The sequence below is a fragment of the Saimiri boliviensis genome, chromosome 2 (assembly GCF_048565385.1).
Source record: "Saimiri boliviensis isolate mSaiBol1 chromosome 2, mSaiBol1.pri, whole genome shotgun sequence".
Lineage (NCBI taxonomy): Eukaryota > Metazoa > Chordata > Mammalia > Primates > Cebidae > Saimiri > Saimiri boliviensis.
In genome coordinates, this window is record NC_133450.1 from 124,597,878 (window position 1) to 124,621,515 (window position 23,638).

The window sequence follows — 23,638 nt, forward strand, 5'->3', positions numbered from 1 at the left end:
TTCAAAATATACTATAAGGCTACAGTAGCCAAAACAGCATGGTAATGGTATAAGAACAGACACATAGACCAATGAAACAGAATAGAGAAATCAGAAATAAGACCATGCAACTTCAACCATCTGACAAAACCTAACAAAAACAAGCAATGAGGAAAGGATTCCGTATTTAATAAATGGTGCTAGAGAACTTTCTAGCCATAGGCAGGAAATTGAAACTAGACTGCTTGCTACATTATATACAAAAGTTAACTCAAGATGGATTAAAGACTTTAATATAAAACCCCAAAACTATAAAAACCCTAGAAGAAACCACTGAATGGTTTCTTAGCAGTACCATTCAGGATGTAGTCATGGGCAAAGCTTTCATGACAAAAATGCCAATGGCAATTGCAACAAGAATAGAAATTGATGAACGGGATACAATTTAAATAGCTTCTGCACGGGATACAATTTAAATAGCTTCTGCACAGCAAAAAAAAAAAAAAAAAAAAAAAAGTTTCATCAGAGTGAACAGGCAACCTACAGAATGGGAGAAAAATTTTGCAATCCATCTATCTGACAAAGGTCTAATATCCAAGATATGTAAGAAAGTTAAACACATTTACCAGAAAAAAAAATAAACAACCTCATAAAAATTGGGCCAAGGCCTTGAACAGAAATATCTCAAAAGAAGACATTCATACAGTCAAAAAACAAGAAAATGAGCTCAGCATCACTGAGCATTAGAGAAATGCAAATCAAAACCACAATTAGATGCTATCTTATGCCAGTCAGAATGGTGATTATCAAAAAAGTCAAGAAACAATAGATATTGGTGAGGTTGCAGAGAAAAAGGAATGCTTTTACATTGTTGGTGGGAATGTAAATTAGTTCAATCATTGTGGAGGACAGTATGGTAATTCCTCAAAGATCTAGAGGCAGAAATACCACTTGACCCAACAATCCCATTACTGGGTATATACCCAAAGGAATGTACATCATTCTGTTATAAAGATGCATGCGTGCGTATGTTAATTGCATTCTATTCACAATAGTAATGACATGGAATCAATCCAATGTCCATCAGCGATAGACTGGATAAAGAAAATGTGCTACATATATACTTTTCTGTGTTTTAAATACTATGCAGCCATAAAAAGGAATGATATCATATCCTTTGCAGGGACATAGGTGGAGCTAGAAACCATCATCCTCAGCAAACTAATGCAGGAACAGAAAACCAAGCCCCACATGTTCTCACTTTTTAGTGGGAGCTGAAGGATGAGAACACATGGATATGTGGTGAGAAATAACACACAATGGGATCTGTCAAGGATAGGGATGGGAGGAGGGAGAGTATCAGGAAGAATAATAGCTAATAGAGGCTGGGCTTAATACCAAGGTGATGGGTGTTAGCAAACCACCATGGCAAACCACCATGGCACACTTGTGTAATAAACCAGCACATCCTGCACATGTACCCTGGAACTTAAAATAGAAGTTGAAGAAAATAAAAAAAGAGAGAAGAATGATTAGGATTTTATCAAACAAAGGTGAGGAGGAGGCTGACCATTCCTGTAAATAGATCCCATTTTACTGTCCTTTTATGTAACCAAACAAAGCCAGTAAGGAAATCATGAGAAATTGTGTGGTATAAAATAGTTAATAACAAAATTAACTAACTTTTAATATGTATTATACACCAAAAATGGATACATGATTAGATAATTATTTTCTTCACTTACATTTTAAATATCACTTTGTGTATATGCAATATTAATAAGAACCATTAAAATAAATAACTATATGTTCAACTCCACAACTTACAAAAGTAGTTTCAGGGTGAATACAAAGAGTGAAAAAAATCTAAAAATGACAAGAGCATAAATAAATGAAACTGAAAACAAGGAGATAATATGGAGTCAACAAAGCAAAGCCAGAGAAATTCCCTGTGGTTTTGATTTTGCAAATGAGAGAGAAATGCAAATAAATAAGAATAGGATAAAATGGCATACATTTTTACATAATTTATGATATAATTATATAAATTTGATGGTACTGAATTCAAAGGTTTAGAAAAACAAGAAAACTTTCTGAAAAAATAAATCGTCTGGACTAAAGAATGAATGCTTAAAGAACATAATCACTATAATAATAAGTTGATTTAATAGTCCAAAAATCACCCTAAAAGTAAGTACCATATCCAGGTGGTTTTGGAGAACACGTTTTGCTAGTCCTTCAAGATATAGAACTTATTTTATAGAAATCATCTCAGAGAAGGAAAAAAAGAAACTCACCCCCGCTTATCTTATTAAGCTACTTTAATACTGATGCCAAAATTGTTCAAGGACACAGAAAAACACAGCCATTTTTACCTTTTGATGCAAAGTAGATGTAAAAATATGATATAATTAGTAAACATGTAAGAAAACCAAGGACATGAGAATTTCAGTAACTCGTCCTAGGCCCCACAGCAGGTAAATTGTGGAGCTGGACCAATATGGATCTCAAGCCAAAGCTCATGCTTATGAAGAATAACGGAATCAATAGCAATGCTTGCAGACAAGAGATAATATTTACTTTGGCGTCATTATTGGTGGCTTCCATGTCAGTACTTCCTGGAAAGAAAAAATACCCTAAGGTGCAAAGAGGGCGGGGAGGCATTCGATTCAGCATGTATTCTGCAGATCTTATCACAGCTGCTGCCCAACTGTGCTGATGGACACCTGCCACGCCGGCCACTGTGTAAAGAGAAAAGGGGGCACGGGAAGGGTTTGACCAAACAAAGGGCTTTCTACCTAAGTTATTTATTTTAATTCTCACAAACTATTACTTTCATTTTATTGATGAAGCAAGCTAGGCTCAGAAGGTGAAGAATATTGAGAAGAAACAAGTAGTCGAAGCTAGTAAGAGGTGGAGCTGAGATTCTAATTTAGGGTGAGTCCAAACAAATTCAAAACTTATTCAGGTGGCCTGAAAGGGTTCCTGTATCTGAGCAGGGGTCTGAAGTGCCTGGGTGTGCTGTGACCCTACAGTTCTGATTAAAGTCAAAGCCTCAGAGAGGTGTTCTGAGCAGCTTTCTCTTTCCATGTTATCTTTCTAGTGTCATACTAGTAACAGGGTTCAGGTTTGATCTCCTGATGGTCTTCTTACCTAGTTCTTGCCAGTCTCTTTCACTAAGTCTGAATCCTAGACAAACTTCCCTTACTGAGAGTGGATACTTCCTGTAAGCCTGCCAGCCTTAACACGCCCACCAGAATGAACCGTCAGTGCTCTAGGATCCCTCTTACACTTGGGGATTGTCATTCCTCCCTCTACCCGGTTTCCCATAAACCTCATCTGAGACTATCCTGGTTTAAACACTCTTGCCTATTAGAAGCTTCCATGTGTCTTGGAGCAACAGTGGGAACAAAATTAAATATCTCAGCCCACTTCTCATTGTATGATAAGCCTCATGAAAGTAGAGATTTTTGGTTCAGTTGTTCACTACTTTATTTCTAGTCTGAAACAATGCCTGACACATAGCAGAGAGTCAATCAGCATGTATTGAATTACTGAATGGATCTACTTTGCTTGCCCCACTGTCAGGTTCACACCTAAAAAATTATCAGCCTGTGAAACTAGCAGAGATGGATAGTGGAATGCCAGGAAGATGACTGCTAGGGTATTTAGATACTACATAGGTTGGTCCTCCATATGTTCCTAAGCTAGATGGAAATTTTCAGAAATCATAGTCCTTAACAGCTTATTAAGCTGAGATTCTCGATCAGTCCTAATAGTGCCTCATGAGTAAGGTGGAGTTGGTGATGGATGGGGGCACTGGCAGTGTTTCATCCACAGCCAGCAGAGTGTTAGTGGAGGAGGCAGTGCCAGGTGACCCACTGTGATCCTGCATTAGGCATGAGAGCCTATTCCATTCCGTCCTTGGGAGAGATGACTGAGCTTAAAACTCTACATTTTTTAATTAAAATAGAAATGCTACCATTTGACCTTTTCCACATCACCAAGCTATTTCCCTTCACATAAAAGCAAATACTTTATGCTTTTATATCAAATGTGCCTAGGAAGATTTTCAGCACCAAGGAGTGCAAATTATTTGCTTCGGCATTTGTATTAGTTGCCTGTGTAATGACTGAATGAGACAGCTAGTCAAGAGTGACATTTAATATGCCTGTTGTACAGAAGTCATAGTTCATTTACTTTCTGAGGCATGGGCCCCGGGGAAATGGGATTTATGAATCTGAGAGGGAGCTGATGGATTCTGTTCATCTATTCAACACCAACACAGAGAGGTTTGTTGTTGTTGTTGTTGTTTTGTTTTGTTTTAACTGAGGCCTTCTGAAACTAAAGGAGTAAAGGTGATTTTTTAAAGTTGTTGAAAAGCAGATCAATAGATAATTTAACCTTAAAATGAGAATATATTCCCTGTTCAGGACTCAGAAAATACGGTAGCATTCCACTAATTTCTATGCTTTCCTGTTAACTTATCCAAGGAATGAGTATTCATAGTTCAAATCAAATACTATGTTTTAAAACATAGAAAAGGAATAGTGTAGGAGTTTATCAATAAAATTCTTTAGCCTTTAGCATATACTCAAAAAAAAAAAAAAAGACTAGATGCTTTGAGATTTAACAAGCAGTATGTAACTTTCTCATACACCAGAAGATGTCTACTTTGTCTTGGGCCCAAACTGTACTCAAAATATTACATAATATCATAAATATAACAGATAAGAATAAGGAGGTAGAGGTCATGGTGGCTTGCACCTGTAATCTCAGCACTTTGAAAGGTTAAGGTGGGAGAATCAGTCAAGCCCGGGAGTTTGAGACCAGCCTGGCAACATAGTAAGAACTTGTCTCTACAAAAAAAAATTAAAATATTAGCTAAGCATGGTGGCACATGCCTGTAGCCCCAGCTACCCAGAAAGCAGAGGCAGAGAATCATGTGAACTCTGGAGGTTGAGGCTGTAGTGAGCTATGATCATACCACTGTACTACAGTTTGGATGACGAGAGCCAGACTCTTATCTCAAAAAAAAAAAAAAAAAAAAAAAAGAATGAGAGAGAGAAAGAAAGGCCAACACTCTAAGAATGCAGTCACATTTTTTTTTTTTCTCCTGTGGCACAATAGAAAATGTACCAACTTTTTATAGCCTCCAGATATCAAATAACTATGTTCTGTTTTACTGATATATATTGGGTAGAGAGCTTGCTGGCAGAAACACCTAGGAAAGATGGACATTTGGGTGAAAGATTGCAATGACAGGAAAAGGAAGAAAATGAGGGATATAGACATAAACAGTGGTGTTTAAATTGTTAAATTATAGAAAGTTAAAATAAGTAATATAATAATTTTGGCAGAATTTTTATTCTATAAGAATGACAAAGCTGCTGAAATTGGAGAGGCGGGATATATTAGTTTCAGGTAAATCCCCAGTGGAGCGTGCAAGACACATATACCAGAGCAGAACATGCCAGACAGAAAACACAGCAATTTTTTAAAAATTCCTTTTACCCAAGCTACACCTAAAGCCAATTAAATCAGAGTGACCGAGAGTGAGATCCCAGGACTGTATGTTTTAAAGCTCCCTCAAGTGTTCCAGTGAGCCACATTTAAGAATCTCTGACCTAGATAATTACAGCCTACTTGTATCTTCTAATAAGTCTGGTTCTTTCTTTTAACAAGAATTTACAAACATCTACCTCACGCCAGACTACTACGCAATAGCGGTAGAAACATTTAACAAGAACAACAAACAAGTTATAGTGCTACCCTCAAGGATATCAGAGTCTAAAAGAAAAGGTGTATGCAAAATAATCAAAATAATTATGATAAAAACAATAAAACAAAAGCTTGTATATATTTGCTATGGCCTAAGCTATGCTGAATGTTAAGCATTTATTTACTTCCTTAATCCTCACAGTTTCCTTATCATCTCACTTTACAGATGACATAACTCATGCCTGAGAAAGTTACATAACTTGTGGGATATAATAATTCTAATTAAGTGGCACAGATGGGACTCAAACCAAGCCAACTTCACTTTTAATCATACGCACTATGGAGGTCATGATTAAATGCTATAAAAGCCCTGAGCAGGAAACTAACCATTCAACTGGAAGGGGAGGAAGATGTCTGGAGAAAACCTCATAAAAGAGGCAAAACTTAAACTATGTAAAAAATCAGTAGGACTTTTCCATGGGGAGAATATCAGGGAAGTTATTTAGAATCGAAGAGATATCTAATTGAACAGATTTCTAAAGAGAGGAAGGTTCATACGTATTTGAGGAGAAGAAAATGATTTGGCTGAGGCCCTGAGGAAGTTTGTGGGGAGTCAGGCTTGACTCATGCTCCTAGTTATTTCTGAAATATTGAACTAAACATCCCAGATGAGTAGCTCAAGCAGAGTAATTTCCTCCTTACAATTGTGAGTGATACTACCTAGTTAGTGATGGACACTGTACTTACCAGTTCCTCATTATTTAGTGATGTCCTAATCACCATAGCCAGAGAGAGTCCAGATTTACGGGCAGCCAGGGTCTAAAACAAACAGAATTATGACTTATTAATACATAGGGAGGTTGACATTCACATACTGCTCACCAAAAGGTGAAAACATAAGAATATTGGCTATCACTATTCATATTTTAGTTAGTAAGGACCTGCCATTTTGGTAACTAGCCAATTCACCCAGAACATGGACTCACACATTATTAAACTGGAACAGAAATAAAGATGTTCTTTGAAACTAATGAGAACAAAGACACAACGTACCAGAATCTCTGAGACACATTTAAGGTAGTGTCTAGAGGGAAATTTATAGCACTAAATGCCCACATGAGAAGTGAGGAAAGATCTAAAATCAACAGCCTATTGGCACAATTAAAAGAACTAGAGGAGCAAGATCAAACAAATCCAAAAGCTAGCAGAAGATAGGAAATAACTAAGATCAGAGCAGAACTGATGGAAATAGAGACCAAAAAAAAAAACAAACAAAAAAAAAAACAAAAAAAAAACACTTCAAAAAATCAATAAATCTGGGAGCTGGTTTTTTGAAAAGATCAACAAAATAGAAGACTCCTAGCCAGACTACTAAAGAAGAAAAGGAGAATCGAATAGATGCAATAAAAAATGATAAAGGGATATCACCACTGATTCCACAGAAATACAAATTCCCATCAGAGATTACTACAAACACCTCTATGCACATACATCAGTAAATCTGGAAGAAGTGGATAAATTCCCAGACACTTACATCCTCCCAAGACTAAACCAGGAAGAAGTTGAAACTGTGAATAGACCAATAACAAGGTCTGAAGTTGAAACAGCAATTAATAGCCTATCAACCAAGAAGAATCCAGGTCCAGATGAGTTCACAGCCAAATTCTACCAGATGTACAAAGAGGAGCTGGAAATTATTCCAAACAATTCAAAACAAGGTAATCCTCTCTAACTCATTTTATGAGACCAACATCATCCTGATACCAAAGCCTGGCAGAGACACAACAAAAAAAGAAAATTTCAGGCCAATATCCATGGTGAACATCGATGCAACGATCTTCAATAAATTACTGGCAAACAAAATGCAACAGGACATCAAAAAGCTTATCCATCATGATCAAGTAGGCTTCACCCTGGGGATGCAAGGCTAGTTCAACATACTCAAACCTATAAATATAATCCACTGCATAAAGATAACCAAAGACAAAAACCACATGATTATCTCAATAGATGCAGAGAAGGCCTTTGACAAAATTCAACAGCCCTTTATGCTAAAAACCCTCAATAATGGAACATATCTTAAAATAAGATGGAACATATCTTAAAATAAGAAAAGCTATTTATGACAAACCCACGGCAATATCATACTGAATGGGCAAAAACTGGAAGCATTCCCTTTGAAAACAGGCACTAGACAAGGGTGCCTTCTCTCACCATTCCTATTTAACATAATATTGGAAAATCTAGCCAGAGCTAACAGGCAAGAAAAATAAAGGGTATTCAATTAGGAAAGGAGGAAGTCAAATTGTCTCTATTTGCAGATGACAAGATTGTATATTTAAAAGACCCCATCGTCTCAGCCCCAAATCTCTTGAAACTGGTAAGCAATTTCAGCAAAGTCTCAGGATACAAAATCAATGTGCATAAATCACAAGCATGCCTATACACCAATAACAGACTATCAGAGAGCCAAATAATGAACAAACTCCGATTCACAGCTGCTACAAAGAGAATAAAATACCTAGGAATACAACTTCACAATGGATGTGAAGGACCTCTTCAAGGAGAACTACAGATCAATGCTCAAGAAATAAGAGAGGACACAAACAGATGGAAAAACATTCCATGCTCATGGTTAGGAAGAATCAGTATCATGAAAATGGCCATAATGCCCCAAGTAATTTATAGATTCAGGACTATCCTCATCAAGCTACCACTTACCTTCTTCACAGAACTGGGAAAAAAACACCTTAAACTTCATATGGAACCAAAAAAGAGCCTGCATGGCCAAGACAATCCTAAGCAAAAAGAACAAAGCTGGCGGCATCATGCTACCTGACTTCAAACTATACTACAAGGCTACAGTAATCAAAACAGCATGGTACTGGTACCAAAACAGAGATACACTCCAAACAGAGGCCTCAGGAGTAATGCCACACATATACAACCATCTGATCTTTGACAAACCTGACAAAAACAAGCAATGGGGAAAGGATTTCCTGTTTAATAAATGCTGTTGCAAAAACTGGCTAGTCATGCGTACAAAGCTGAAACTAGATCCCTTCCTTACACCTTATACAAAAATTAACTTCAAATAGACTAAAGATTTAAACATAAGACCTAACACCATAAAAACCCTGGAAGAAAACATAGGCAATACCATTCAGGACATAGGCATAGGCAAGGATTTCATGACTAAAACACCATAAGCAATGGCAATAAAAGCCAGTTTAGACAAATGGTATCTAATTAAACTTAAGAGCTTCTACACAGCAAAAGAAACAATCATTAGAGTGAACCAGCAGCCTACAGAATGGAAAAAAATTTCTGCAACCTACCCATCTGACAAAGGGCTAATATCCAGAATCTAGAAAGACCTTTAACAAATTTACAAGACAAAAACAACCCCAGTGAAAAGGGGGCAAAGGATATGAACACTTTTCAAAAGAAGACATTTCTGCAGTCAACAAATAGATGAAAAAATGATCATCACTGGTCATTAGAGAAATGCAAATCAAAATCACGATGAGATACCGTCACACCAATTAGACTGGCGATCATTAAAATAATCTGGAGACAACTGATGCTGGAGAGGATGTGGAGAAATAGGAATGCTTTTACAATGTTGGTGGGAGTGTAAATCAGTTCAACCATTGTGGAAGACAGTGTGGTGATTCCTCAAGGATCTAGAAATAGAAATACTACCTGACCCAGCAATCCCATTACTGCGTATATACCCAAAGGATTATAAATCATTTAAAGACACATGCATGCGTATGTTCATTGTGGCACTGTTTACAATAGCAAAGACTTGGAGCCAACCCAAATGCCCATTAATGATAGACTGGATAAAGAAAACGTGGCACATATACGTCATGGATTACTATGCAGCCGTATAAAAGGATGAGTTCATGTCCTTTGCAGAGACATGGATGAAGATGGAAACCATCATTCTCAGAAAACTTATACAAGAAGAGAAAACCAAGCGCTGCATGTTCTCATTCATAAATGGGTGTTGAATAATGAGAATACATGGACACAGGGCGGGGAATATCACACACTGGAGTCTGTTGGGGGGTGGGAAGCCAGGGGAGGAATAGCAGGGGTTGGGGAGATTGGGGAGAGATAAAATCAAGAGAAATACCTAATGTAGGTGATGGGGGATGGAGGCAGCAAAGCACCATGGTATGTATATACCTACGTGACAATCCTGCCAGATCTGCTCATGTACTCCAGAACTTAAAGTGTGTGTGTGTGTGTGTGTGTGTGTGTGTGTGTGTGTGTGAATGACAATTAAATGAGGTAATTTACCTAGAAATGAAAAACTGGAAATGTCCTGCAACTTATCAAACCCAACACCTGTATTTTGTAGATGATGAAACTGAGGCCCAGAAAGGCAAGATGACCAGCTTCAAGATGACCAGCCCTTTAACCACTTCATGCTAGCAAGAGGCTTCCCAAACTTAGTTATTCCCCAAGGTGGTTGTGATACATTCCTTCAGAAAACATGACCATTGAGAGCGAGCCAGCCGGACTTCGGTGACGGCCTTGAAGCATAATTAGTATTAGATGTTCTTGAGTTGTTCATAGTTCCCTAGAATATTCTTTCTTATCTATTCAAGATATTTTTTCTAACTGTCCATTTAATTAACTGAGAATTGTCATATCCTGATTGGTTTTCTTAACTTTAGGCTGGTAACATGGGTGATCTTAAATAAGAGTCAAGTCCCTTTAGTTTCTGCACCTATATAATAAAACTATAACCACTACTACATACTCCTACCCAAAATAAATTAAATGTAAGAAACTCAGCAGTGCTACAGAGAACTTTGGAAACCAGAAGTTCCATATGAGAATATTAAAACTGTCCCATTAGGAGCAAAGGAAAGTCACTGTGGAATAAGGCATTCTTGATCGTCCCTAGACACATCTGGTCCTAAACATATCTCCTCAGAATTACCAAGTCCTTAACGCAAATAAAATTCAGCATACACCTAAGAATTCCACTCTCCACTCATCTTCACATTTATCTTGACTTACCTCCAAGAGTTTACCCAAGAAAATCTTTCATCTCTGACAAATATATTACCTAAAATTACATTTGTATCCTATTTTGGTCTGTGTTTGCACCAGCTGTATACATAATTTTCTCTTTCAGAACTGAACCAGATGTGAAATTCTTGCCAAACACAAACTTCTTATTCTTGTATGTCTGTCTTTTTATTTCTCTATCTTGCCCTCTTTTATCTCATGAGTAAGTGCAGGGTATGTTTGAAAAGACTGGAAAATATTAATTTAATAAATAGAAAAGTACTTACCATGGCCTGAAGATTCCAGAAGGGAGAGGAAACAAAGAGTAAATAATTAGATACATGAAAAGTAGGAAAAGAGCATAACAATGTTAAATTAGCTTAACAGTTTACAATTGTTTCCACACAGTAACAACAGAAATATGAGCTAAATGTACTGACACATTATATTTTGCAGTATAAAGTCTTTTCAGTCAGGATCATATTTTAAAACTAAAGTGGTGGCATTCAGATGAAGGGTTTCTTAGCAAAATTAAAAATTACTGCATAAAAAATTGTGTACATTGTTGCCAACAGAAAATTTACTTTTTTATGAGAGAAAATTAAGAATATGCCTATAAAATGTGAAAACATTTTAGATGGTAGAAGAGACATTTTTTAATGCTGATTTTTTTTTTTTACAACCTAATGCAGGCTATGGTCAGTTATTCACATTTCTCAAGGTGGTTCCAGCATATTTCAATATAGGAAACAGATTTATTCAGAGTCATGATCAGAAGTAATAACGATGTTAGTGATGTGAAAACTTTGCTTTTCTTTAGGTAGAAGAGTTTATTAATTTAGCTAGAAGTGACTTTAACATAATAAAATAAAGCATTGATTAATGTTATCTGCTTTCTTTATAAAGATTTCAGGTCCACTGAGTTAAGGTGAAGAAGCTTAAATAAAGCCTCAAGTTTGTGAATTAAACTTCTGGTCTTTCATAACACTGAACACATCAAAGTCTATTTGCTGGCTTGGCATGCTGTGTGATTTCTTTTTGCTCCAGTCATAGGGTCGTATTAATTTAATTGTAATTTCCACTTATATCAAAAGCTATCAAAAGCTTTGAGTTATTTTCTCCATTTAATAGATTTTAAAGAAATAATAATAAATCTAACAGCAGGTAGCATCTGGCCTCATATACTTGTAGTCTATGAAATATTTACAGGCTAGGCAGTAAATGAGAAGGACATTACATTTTAGTAAATGAAAAAAATCACACATGCAGTCAAAGAGAATTAAGCAGTTGTAACTTACCACATCTCGGACAATAGGCAAAGTTTTTTTCCTGCGGAGATCTGGCATGCTGTCAATACCATAAAGTCCACCTCCAGCCCTGAAAGAGAAAATAAAACCACTGATTCCAATGAGTAAAATAACTTCTTATAAGAAAAATATCCACTGTCCATGGTATAAAGTCTGTGAAAAAAAATGACATGAATACCACAGGTTTCAAAGAATTCACAAAGCTGCAAAGATACAGGACTCTAGGACTTTGTTGAGCGAGGAAAAAAGACTCTAGCTACCACAACTGCCCACCACACACCTTCTTGGATAGTTGAAATTTTAAGATAGACAAGGCCTGGTTGGACACACTGTTTTCTGTTAGTATCACAGAGAGAAGAATCAAAATGTAAGATCCATGGAACTTCATACCTCCAGGAGAAGGCAGAACCAAACCAATTTTGGTGCAGGTTTGGTCTGGTTGTGGTGCTAAAGAAATTAACTTTATTATAAAAATGTCAATTGTTACGTGCTTCCACATTACAAATTAAACTTGAGAATAATGTCTCAAGGAGCCATTTAAAAATATTAGTAATTATCCTTATACCAGAAGTTCTGGTTATCTGAATTCATCCTACAGGTAAATGCACAGAATTAAAATAAGTAGTTCTAGGGGGATGTTCATTGCTTTTTAAAAAAAAATAACAGCAAGAAAAGCTAAGTTATTTACATGTCCATCAGTAGTATATTGATTAGGCCAGGCGTGGTGGCTCACGCCTATAATCCCAGCACTTTGGGAAGCCTGCGGCTGGTGGATCACAAGTCAGGCATTTCAGACCAGCCCGGCCAACACAGTGAAACTCTGTCTCTACTAAAAATATAAGAAATTAACTGGGCATGGTGGTGGGTGCCTGTAATCCCAGCTACTTGGGAGGCTGAGGCAGGATAATCACTTGAACACAGGAGGCAGCTGTTGCAGTGAGCCAACATCATGCCACTGCACTCCAGACCACCAGTGACAATGCGAGACTCTGTTCCCCAGAAAAGAAACAAAAATAGTATATTGATTAAATGAATCAATGGGAAGTATAATTAAAGTGAAATAGGTAAATATATGTATGCACACATAAAAAATACTCATAAGATGTTAAGTAAAAAAGCAAGTTTACATATCAGTAAGTTTGGTACACTCCTGTGTGTGTGTGTGTGTGTGTGTGTGTGTACATGTGCATGTGCATGGGCATGTATATGAAAACACTGAAAATATCTAGAATAATAATCATGAAATTGATAAATGTAGTTACCTCTGTGGAGTGAGACAGGGTGAGAGGAAGAGAAAACTCACTGTTATAACGCTGGTAGTATTCAATTTTTTTTCATAAACTTGTATCATTTTACAATTAAAATAATTTTCCAAGAGGTATTAATCTTTGCTTCGCTAGAATAAGTTTGATACATTGAATTTGACTTTTTATTGCATTAAATCCAGTCATCTTATACAACCAACAAGATGCTACCATTACTGATAATAGCTTCGCCTTATGCTTACTTGAACTGCAAACCCCCTTGCTGATCTCCTGCCCAGGATCAGCTTATTCACCATGAACAACACAGTTCATGTCCTTGGGTGCTAGCTGGGCATCTCTGTCACTGCAAGGGTCTAAAAAGGCCAATTATAGATTAAAAGCAGTTTATAGTCGTTTTCCAACAGCAAAGAGATGGCCTCTAAGATGTTGCTGCTTAGCTTAATATAAGTAAATTTAGTCATATTGGATTTTTCTCAGTAGTCATGATCCTAACTCCAACACTTCTTCAGGCATCCACTACCACTAACATGGTAGTCCTGAACAAGTCACTAAATGTGTCATACAATTCATGTCAAAAGAAATAAAAACAAAGTAGTAATAAAGATAAAATGAATTAATAAATACATAGTAATTATGCCATAATATATGTTTGGAAGTGATTATCAAATTCGGTAAGTTTGAAATATTAAAACCACTGCAAATGTGTAAGAAAGATGTCAAGGTTGAACAAATTATTTTCAGAGTCATGCATGTCAACTAAAAGTCACCCTTAATTTTGATCATAAAAAATGAGTGTGAAGCAGAGGTCAAACAGATGAAAGAAAAGAGAGAAGAAAAGAACAAAAGAGAATGTGTTCAGGGAGAAAGGTGAATTTAAGATCCTTTTCTCCATTAATTCTATGATAAATAAGCTATTATGGTTTCCCTTATTGACCAGAATAATGTCAATTGGTACTTTCTATGGAAAAGGCTGTGATGGTCACAGTGAGTCAAAGTTTGAGAATGTGAATCACAAGAAATAATTACTGGTGACATAATCTTTTTTTTTATTGCATTTTAGGTTTTGGGGTACATGTGAAGAACATGCAAGATTATTGCCTAGGTACACACATGACAGTGTGGTTTGCTGCCTTCCGTCCCCTCACCTGTATCTGTCATTTCTCCCCATGCTATCTCTTCCCACCTCCCCACACCCCCGTACCTCCCCATTTCCCCTCAATGGACCCCAGTGTGTAGTGCTCCCCTCCCTGTGTCCATGTGTTCTCATTGTTCAACACCCGCCTATGAGTGAGAACATGCAGTGTTTGATTTTCTGCTCTTGTGTCAGTTTGCTGAGAATGATGGTTTCCAGGTTCATCCATGTCCCTACAAAGGACACGAACTCATCGTTTTTGATGGCTGCATAATATTCCATGGTGTATATGTACCACATTTTCCCTATCCAGTCTATCATTGATGGGCGTTTGGGTTGGTTCCAGGTCTTTGCTATTGTAAACAGTGCTGCAATGAACATTCGTGTGCATGTGTCCTTATAGAATGATTTATAATCCTTTGGATATATACCCAGTAATGGGATTGCTGGGTCAAATGGGATTTCTGTTTTTAGGTCATTGAGGAATCACCACACTGTACAGAACAGAGGCCTCAGAGGAAATACAACGTATCTACAACCATCCGATCTTCGACAAACCTGACAAAAACAAGCAATGGGGAAAGGACTCCCTGTTTAATAAATGGTGTTGGGAAAACTGTCTAGCCATGTGCAGAAAGCAGAAACAGGACCCCTTCCTGACACCTTACACCAAAATTAACTCCAGATGTATTAAAGACTTAAACATCAGACCTAACACCATAAAACCCTAGAAGAAAATCTAGGTGCCATAATCTTCTAAATGTCAAGAAACTGCAGAGCAGAAAAGGGAAAATAATGATAAACTTTCTTCTTAAGCCTCATATTCAGAATACACACCAAGTACTCCAACAGTAACTTCTTGCTTCCCTCATAAAATCTTTCCAAATTCCTTCTCTCTGCATGTCAATTCATGCTTGACCCTTCCACATTCAAAAATCAAATACATGGAAAAAGGCTAAGTGAATGGGTGTCCAGAAGGATCCTTCCAGTTTCATGTGCTCCAATGCTAGGCTGTCATTCCAGCAGTTTCTTCTTTCTCCCCTCTGTGAACGGTATCAACGATGAACTAAAATGGGCATGAATAAGTATTTTCCCACTGCAGTACCTATTAATTATGTTAACTGTAAACCTTCAAGTATTTTGAAATGTTTTGACTTCTAAATACTGCAACTTTCATAACGATGTAAAGAAACACATTCAATTCAAATGATGACTGAGAAAGTGATTTACAAAATTGCCAAGTGTTATATAAATGAATTGTGTATTTTCTTTTTATCAGTAATCATTATTTCTTGTATGGTTTTCTTTCCATTGAATTTAAATCAAATTTTCAGAGTATACCCAGAATCTTGAACAAACCCTACTTACCCACAAATTTGGGAATCAGTTATAAACATGTGTATTATTGGGCCTGACACTTCACTCCTATGCTTGTCTCATCAGAGCAGAGATATCCAATGACCTGGGACAAATATGAGCATTGCAGGATAAAAAGCCCAAATGAGAAGATGTGTATCCAAAATTCATCTCTGCCTCTTTTGAGTTTGTCATTGAATTTTACTGAACTTACATTTTATAATTTGGGAAAATACAGTAAAAACATTTCTTAACCTTCTCAGCCTCAAAGCATAGCCTTCTCAGGTTATGTTTTCTTACACTTATATATTTTCATCATTACTACAAGAAGCTTTGATAAGCCTATCCATCAAGTAATAATAGAAAATTTTATTGCAAACCATAACTTTAAAAAAAGTCCACCTTACTGACCTCACCTCATGAACAGAGAAGCACTTGATAAATATGAAGAAGGTCTACCTGAATGTAAACTATTATCATAATATTTATGGGGATGCTTCCTAACCAGGAGGGATCTTGCAGAGATTAACTAACAAAAATCAGTAAACAGTGGAAATTTTCACATATAAATAAATCATTTACTTTTTAGACAAGATTTTAAGTTCATGTATAATAGTTAAAATCTGGAAGGAACTATCTAGGCTTGATGAAGAAGAAGTCAGATGAAGTTGTCAGAACAGACCACAGCAGACAAGTAACTCTGAAGGTAAGGTCTGATAAGAAAAGACACAGTTTCATTTCAGCCCTTTTTGGTATAGCTGTTTTAAGATGTCACCGACCATATACAGAAAACTTTCTAAGGGTAACAAATATTTTTGTGGTGCTTGTTAGGTGACAGATGTAATGCTAACATTTATACCCAACATTTACAGAGTGCTTATTATTCTAAGCCCTTTATTTATGTTAACTTCATATGAGGTATAGGTACAATTATTTCTCTCATTTTATAAAAAAGGAAATGGAGACACAGAATCCTTCAAAATCATAACCAAGGTCACTATTTAGATCAGAAATGGCAGTGTCAAGACTTGAGCCCACAGTTTATGGTTCACCATGCTCCACTGCTTATCTGACTGGGATATCCTATAACACTAATGTGAACTGAGGTCTACAATTAATATTTTATATTTAATGAAACTAATATATTACAGACATTGATTTCCAGTGAAGGATCATTTTACCCCAAACTTAATGTTCTTAATAATACATAGGTATTTTGCTAAGAAGAAATAAGACACGTGTAGCAGTTGATCCAGGGATGTTGACATCATTTGGAAACTTTTTCAATTTGTTTCAGGGAGAGTATTATCTTCAGATCACAATGCTGTTTCACTCTATAAAATAGCCCCAGTCTTCCCCAAATGACCTCTCAGCAAAAGTGTTCTTTTTAGGAAAAAAAGACATTTTAGACACAGGCATTACAGATGAGATAAAAAGGTAAGGACATCAATAGAAATATTTGGAAAGTTAATGGTCATATAAATTTGACAAAATTGATATTCTTTTAAAGTATACAAAATGGATATTATTTTAGATCTAGCATGTTCTAATTCAACATCTGCTCTATTACAAAGTTTTTATTAACATTATTTTAATTAACATGTCTGTGGGGTATAATGTGATGTTCTGATATAAGTTTGCAATGCAGGCTGATGAAATCAAGCTCATTAACATACTTAGCTCACTTTTTGTAGTGAGACCTTTAAAATTTACACTCTAAACTAACATAGTTTAAATATTTTCAGTATTTCTCTTTTGTTTCTCAGTTCTTTCCATATGATATTAAAATGAGGTTACTGACTTTAGTGAAATCTGAGATCTACATTATATTGCTTTGTACCTTGACTCAGGTCCAGTTAATTGACTGGTTATAAAATAAATGCAATATAGAGTATACAAATTTCATATCTTCTGTAATTTTAAGACACTTCATATTCAGATAAAGAAAATAAAAGCTGATTTTACTAATTAAGCAGAGATTATTATTTTCACTCCAAATTGACTGATAACATATTGACAGTATACAGATTGCAAAAGAAATTTGCAAAGACACCAGGAAAATATCACATGAAAACTATAAAACAGGATATAAAAATTGCATACTACTACTAATTATCAGTGAATTGCAAATTTAAACTATAATGAAATATCACATCATAAGTGATAGAAGGGTTATCATCAAAATAACAAAAGATAACAAGTATTGGTGATGACATGGAGAAGAACCTTGCACATTGTTGGTGGGAATGTAAATTAATACAGCCATTATGGAAAACAATGTGTAGATTCCTCAAAGAACTTAAAAACAGAACTACCATGTAATTCATTACTCCTACCAACGGGTGTATATGCAAATAAAATGAAATCAGTATGTTGAAAAAATATCTTTACTCCTATATTTAGAGCTGTATTATTCACAATAGCCAGAATATGAAACCAACCTATCAGTGGATTAACGGATAAAGAAAATGTAATATATATACACATATATATATATTATATATACGTATATATACACATACATACATACACACACACACACACACACACACACACAACAGATTACTATTCAGTCTTAAAAAAAAAAAAAAAGTAAAGAAAATCCTCCCATTTGTGACAATGGATGAACCTACAAGACATTACGTTAACTGAAATAAGCCAGCCACAGAAACACAAATAACACGTGATCTCAATCACATGCACAAGCTACAAAAGTTGATTCCAGAACCAGGGAGTAGAATGGTGGTTACAAGGGGTGAATGGCAGAGAAGGGGAGGTTAAAAGATACAGAAAATTTGTTACATAGGAGGAGTACGTTTAAGAGATCTATTGTAAACAGGGTGACTATAGTTCATAACAATATACTGTATTCTGGAAAAATGCTAAGAAAATGGAAGTTAAGTGTACTCACAAGTATAACTATATGAGGTAACACATATATTAATCAGCTACTTTTCATCATGTCACAATGTAAATATGCTTTGAAACATAATGTTGCACATGATAAATATGTACAACTATTCCAATCAATTTAAAATAATAATAAACAAATATTAAGGTGATTTTTAAAAAAAGACTATTATCAGCATTCAAGGACATAGAGCAACGTGGCTGAATAGAAGCCTCTTGCAACCATTCTCCCCACAGAAACACAAAATCGAACAAACATTCACACAACAAAAGCACCTTCATAAGAACCAAAAACCAAGTGAGCAATCATAATACTTGGTTTTGACTCATATCACTAACAAAGGCACTGAAAAGGGCAGGAATGACAGCGTAGAATTACTGATGCCATCCCTCTCCTATCCTTTGGCAGTGACCACATGGCATGGAAAAAGAATGTGAGTGCTTGGGAGAGAGAGAGTGCAGCAGCTGTGGGACTCTGTACTGGAACATTGGAACACAATGCAGCCCTGTCATAGCAGAAGGCAACAGCAGGCAGAATTCAGCCAGGGCCCACAGAAGGAGCATTTACACCAGCCCTAGCAAGTGGTGACTAGCTTATCCCAGCAGTTAGATCCTGAGTTCCGGCAAGCCTCACCACTGTAAGCTACAATACTCTGGGGTCCTAAATACACTTGAAGGTAGTCTAGATACAAGGACTGCAAATCTGGTGCTATGCTGTGCTTAGAGCCAGTGGACTTGGGCAAATGCCCTAGAGATACACCATCTACAGTGGCTAAGGGACAGCTTGCACCACCCATTCCCCAACCCCAGGCAGCACAGCTCACAGCTCGGTGATAGACACTTTCCCTCTGCTTGAGGACAGGAGAAAGCAGATGAGGAGGACTTTATCTTGCCACTTGGACCTCAGCACAGCCACAGTAGAATAGGCAATCAGACAGAGTCCTGAGACTTCCATTCCAGGCCATGGCTCTTAGACAATAATTCTAGATACACCCTAGAACAGAAAGGGAACCTTCTACCCTAAAGGGAAGAATCTAGTCCTGGCAGGATTCATTACATGCCCACTAAAACACCTTAGGTACCTGAATAATCAGGAGCTGTAGCCAGGTGGTACTCGCCATGAACCTGGGGTGAGACCTGGAGACATGCTGGCTTTGTTGTAACCCAGGATTTTCCCAGTCATGATGGCAATGGGGAGAGACCCATTCTGCTTGAGAAATAGGAAAGAATGAAGGATTTTGTCTTGCAGCTTAGGTATCAGTTTGGCCACAGTGGGGTACAGCACCCAGAGTTCTTAGGGTTCCTGATTCCATGCCTTGCCATTTGGACAGCATTTCTGGACCTTCCCTGGACCAGATGGGTAAATATTGTTTTTGAAAAAAGAGCTCGAAGCTTGGCAGCATTCACCACAAGCTGACAAAAGAGCCCTTGGTCCTTGAATGCACATTGACTGCAGGCAGGCAGTACGTACTATAAGCCTGGGGCAGTGGCAGCCACGGGGAGAAACATGTCTTCTTGTGGAAAGGTGATGAAAAGATTTTGTCACATGGTTGAGATGCCAGCTCAGCTACAGGAAAACAAAGCACCAGGTAGATTTATAGTTTCTGAGTTCAGGCCCCGGCTCCTGGATGGCATCTCTGGACCCACCAGCGATGAGGGGGAACTCACTATCCTGAAGGGAAGGACACAAGCCTGGCTGGCCTTGCCACCTCCTGCTTATTGTGGAGCCTCAGGGACTTAAGTGAACATAGGTGGCAGCCAGTCAGTGGTTGACAGGCCTTGGGCAAGACCCAGTACTGTACTGGCTTCATGACTGACCCAGCACATTACCAGTGGTAGTCTGAGCACAGTTGTAATCACCTAGCCATGGCTCTGAACCTGGGCATCCCTGTGCTCTCAGGGTCCCAGGAAGACCCCCTGTCTCCACAGCTTGGAAGTGCCTGATCCCATTCTCTGCCCTCTCTCCACTCCTGGCGCCTGGAAAAAGCACCAAAAGTTCTCACTCAAGGCCACTTTTGGAGCAAAGCTGAAGCCAAGTCTGGAACACTGTTGTGACTTGGTCAATGTGTGCACACTCAGAACAAAACTTACACACCAGCCCCCCTACCCCCTTGGTCCCCTTCAGAAGATTTAGGCACCAAAGAGCTCAGGGAGGAAGGGAGGAGATGCTAAGGGTGGCTCAGCATGGGTTGGCAGCACAAGCAGCCTGCATGCCAGGAATGGCATGTTGATGGGAGCAGGCAGGCTCCGGGGTGGAAAGGGGTGGATCTGTGGTGAAACACCACCTTCAAGCAAGGGATGGCATGGAGTAGGGAGGCTGGGCTGCCAGTTCTGGGTGGAGTCCGTAGTCTGGAGTGAGAACACAGAGTGCTTTTTCTTGGCCTGCTTTTGGCCACCTATGGACCGATCGGCACACACTTCCTCCCTTCTGAGCCCATAAAAAGCCTGAACTCCACTGAGTGCTGTGGTTCATGCCTGTAATCCCAGCACTTTGGGAGGCTGAGGTGGGTTGATCACATGGTCAAGAGATTGAGACCATCCTGGCCAACATGGTGAAACCCAGACTCTACTAAAAAAATACAAAAATTAGCTGAGTGTGGTGGTGCATCCCTGTAGTCCCAGCTACTTGGGAGGCTGAAGCAGAAGACTCACTTGAATCCAGGAGGCAGAGATTGCAGTAAGCTGAGATTATGCAACTGCACTCCAGCCAGGTGACTGAGTGAGACTCCATCTCAAAACACAAACCCTAAACTCAGCCAGAGTCAAACAGAAATCAGGAAGATCTGCCTGCAGAAAGGAGCTTCCCACTTCGGGTCTCCTGAAAACCATTCTGCCACTCCACGACACTCTTCTCTGCCTTGCCAACCCTCCAGTTGTCTGCATACCTTATTCTTCCTGGAGAAGGGACAAGAACTCAGGACCCACTGAATGGTGGTAATAAAAGGGTTGTAACACAAACAGGGCTGAAACATGTCCCCCACCCTCCCCTGCTCACTACATGGTGGGTAATGAGAAGGAGAGAAGAGCTGCTGCCCTCCGGGATCCCAGACCTAGGGGCTCCCTGAGCCAGGGTTCTGAAACACTTTTAGGAGTTCTGCAGTTTATGTCTCCATGCTTCCAGGCATCATCATGATCCCTTTGGCCAGACACAGGTGCCTATAGTGGAAGCTACATTCAGTATATCTGGTCCAGCTGCAGCTTTGCACAGAGCCAGAATGTGTGCTATTGCCTGGAGCTCTCTGCCCTGCCTCAGCAGCCAGCCTAAGCTTGGTTGTCTGCAGTGGCTGAACCTCAGGGTTGCTCTCCAACACACTCCTTACCACTCTGCACCTGGATTGCCCTTGACTGCTGTGAGATCCAGGCCAGTGGAGTGAGCCAAGCACAGTACGCTGGTCCAAGAGGATGGAACAAGCTCAGAGGTCACAAGCAATACTCAAGCAGAAGGCACTGTGCCCACAGAGGTTTCCAGCTAGCAAAGTGACTCTCCCAAGGATCCTGTGACACTACAAATCAATAAAAGCCCAAGACCAGATGGATTTACAGCTGAATTCTACCAAAGGTACAGAAAAGAGGTGGTACCATTTTTTCTGAAACTACTCCAAACAATGGAAAAGAAAGGACTCATCCCTATCTCATTTTATAAGGCCAGTGTCTTTCTGATACCAGAACCTAGCAAAGACATCACAAAAAATGAAAACTTCATGCCAAAATCCCTGATGAACAGTGATACAAAAATCCTCAATAAAATATTGGCAAACCGAATCCAGCAGCACATCAAAAACCTTATCCATGACAAATCAATAAATGTAATTTACCACATAAACAGAACTAAAAAGGCATTCGGTAAAATTCCACATCCCTTCGTGTTAAAAACTCTCGATATACTAGATATTGAAGGAATATACCTCAAAATAATAAGAGCCATTTATGACAAACCCACAGCCAAAATTATACTGAACAGGCAAAAGATGGAAGCATTCTTTGAAATCTGGCCCAAGACAAGAATGCCCCTCTCTCACCCCTCCTATTCAACATAGTATTAGAAGTTCTGGCAAGGGCAATCAGCTAAGAGAAAGAAAGAAAGATACTCAGATGGGAATACAAGAAGTCAAATTGTCTTTGTTGGTAGATGACATAATCCTGTATCTAAAAACATTGTCTCAGTCCCAAAGCTTCTTAAGCCGATAAGCAACTTCAGCAAATCCTCAGGATGCAAAATCAATGTGCAAAAAACACAAGCATTCATTTACACCAAAAACAGACAAACAGAGAGCCAAATTGTGAATAAACTCTCATTCACATTAGCTACAAAGAGAACAAAATACCTAGGAATACAGCTAAAAAGAAAGTGAAGGTCTTCTTCAAGGAGAGCTATAAACCATTGCTCAAGGAAATCAGAGCAGACACAAACAAATGGAAAAACATTCCATGCTCATGGATAGAAAGAATGAATATTGTAAAAACGGGCATATAGCATAAAGTAATTTATAGAGTCAATTCTATTCCCATCAAACTATCTTTGACATTCTTCATGGAATTAGCAAAAACTATTTTAAAATTCATATAGAACCAAGAAAGAGCTCAAATAGCCAAGACAATCCTAAGCAAAAAGAACAAAGCTGAAGGCATCATGCTAGCCAACTACAAACTATACTACAAGGCTACAATGACCAAAACAGAATGGTACTAGTTAAAAAAATAATAATCAGAAATAAGACTTCACATCTGCAACCATCTGATCTTCAACAAGCCTGACCAAAAAAAAAAAAAAAAAAGCAATAAGGAAAGAATTTCTTATTCAATAAATGGCACTGGGATAACTGGATATCCATAGGCAGAAAATTGAAACTGAACCTTTTTCTTCATTACACATGACAGAAAAATTAACTCAAGAAGGATTAAGGACTTAAATGTAAAACCCCAAACTATAAAAATAC

General features: G+C 37.9%; 1 protein-coding gene across 1 annotated transcript in view; it reads right to left on the minus strand.

Moving 5' to 3' along the window:
• The window catches only part of UNC13C (unc-13 homolog C), a 586,273-nt gene that overhangs the window by 361,601 nt on the left and 201,034 nt on the right, over positions 1-23,638 (minus strand). The window contains exons 4-6 of the mRNA XM_003935590.4: positions 12,030-12,108; positions 11,019-11,024; positions 6,448-6,519 (exon numbers count right to left, since the gene is read on the minus strand). Coding sequence (XP_003935639.1) covers positions 6,448-6,519; positions 11,019-11,024; positions 12,030-12,108 — 157 coding nt within the window. The remainder of the gene's footprint in view (positions 1-6,447; positions 6,520-11,018; positions 11,025-12,029; positions 12,109-23,638) is intronic.